At 59.1% G+C, this 1,478-nt stretch overlaps 1 protein-coding gene across 1 annotated transcript in view; it reads right to left on the reverse strand.

Moving 5' to 3' along the window:
• Positions 1-1,418, reverse strand: part of EPHB3 (EPH receptor B3) — a gene marked incomplete at its 5' end in the record, with an annotated part of 5,015 nt that extends 3,597 nt beyond the window's left edge. The window contains 2 exons of the mRNA XM_008937128.1: positions 146-270; positions 1,083-1,418. Coding sequence (XP_008935376.1) covers positions 146-270; positions 1,083-1,418 — 461 coding nt within the window. The remainder of the gene's footprint in view (positions 1-145; positions 271-1,082) is intronic.
• Between the last annotated feature and the right edge of the window lie 60 nt (positions 1,419-1,478).

Below are 1,478 nucleotides of genomic sequence, written 5' to 3' on the forward strand. Positions count from 1 at the left end.
GGTGTCACCTCTGTGAAGCAATCCCCCCTTTGCTGGCTCCCATGTCCCCCAGGAGCTATCTCAGCAGGGACACCCTTTGCCATGGGTTTGACAGCCAACCAGAAGGGCTGGAGGAGAGGAAAGACTGCTCTGCCTCCTGCTTTACCTTCTCCGAGTACTTGATCTCATAGTCAAGGATGATGCCGTTGGGTCTCTCCGGAGGAGTCCATGACAGCGTCATGCTGTTTCCAGTGCTGCTGTGCAGGTGCATCGTAGGCACAGCCGATGGGGCTAGGGAAGAGGGCAGGAGAGGAATGAGCTGTCTGTGCCAGGCTGCCCCCTCCACCATCGTGTGCTGGTGTAGGGGACGCTCTGCCTGGGACCTGCTCACATAACCTTGGTGGGAAAGCACAGAAAGGCTTTGAGACCAGCCTCCCACAAACAGGTCTCCATAGGGAGGTGTGTTATCAACATCTTGCACCTCAGGTGACAAGAGACCAAGAGGAGCCTCAGAAATAGCACCAAGGTAATGCTTCGCCCCACACCAAGCTGCAAACTGATCTGGGGAAGGGCCCTGTCAGCCCAAACTAGGGCTCTCTCCCTTCCTCTGCTTTCCAGGAGCTTTGTGCTCCACCCCACCGACGAGACCCGTGAAATCAGATCAGAGCGCAGCGGCCGGAGATTACCAGCATGCTGGATCCAGGCCAGAGCAAGAGGAAAGAGGGAATGGCAGAGCACTCGGCTGGCTGTGAAGGTTTGGGCTGGTGCTGAACCTTCTCAGGCCCACAGGGGAGAAATCCCATTTCCTTCCTTCCTCCTCCCTTCGCAGCAGGCACATCTCTGGGGTAGGTCTAGGAGATCCAGAGCTCTCCAAAGCATCTGCCAACCCTGCCCCTTCTCCGCTTGCATTCATTCTGATCTCATCTCCTCCGGGGACACGCGTTAAAACGGAGAGGAGAATTTACCCAGGGGATTAGATGCAGGCCTGGAGAGCCAGGAACGTAACAGCACAAAGAACTGCAGCCTCCAAAGCTGTCATCGAGAAATCCCTGCTCCGCTCTGCGGCGGAGAGCCAGCCCCTGCTCGCCGGCAGCCCCACTGACCTGCCTGGTTGGTGGTGATGTTGACAGAGGCGAAATGGGGAGAGTAAGGGCTCTTGCTGGAGATGCCATTCACGGCCTGGATCTCGAAGGTGTACTGGGTGTGGGCCATCAGGTTGCTGATGTAGATGCGACGCTCGGTGAGGCCGAGCTGGCGCGGCACGAACTCCACGTTGTCGTCGCAGCGGGTGCAGAGGCGCCGCTCCACGCTGCACTTCTTGCAGATGACGTTGTAGAGCAGGTCATCCCGCCCGCCCGTGTCCTGTGGCTCGCTCCACTCCAGCACTAGCGACGTCTCGTTCACGTTGGAGATGACGCTGCGGGGGGCGGAGGGGACGCCTGCGAGGGGATTGGGGGGGTCAGGGATGGCATGGCTCCACGCCCTGCTCAACTCTGGGC

The sequence above is a fragment of the Merops nubicus genome, unplaced genomic scaffold (genome assembly GCF_000691845.1).
Source record: "Merops nubicus isolate BGI_N331 unplaced genomic scaffold, ASM69184v1 scaffold25453, whole genome shotgun sequence".
Classification (NCBI taxonomy): Eukaryota; Metazoa; Chordata; class Aves; order Coraciiformes; family Meropidae; genus Merops; species Merops nubicus.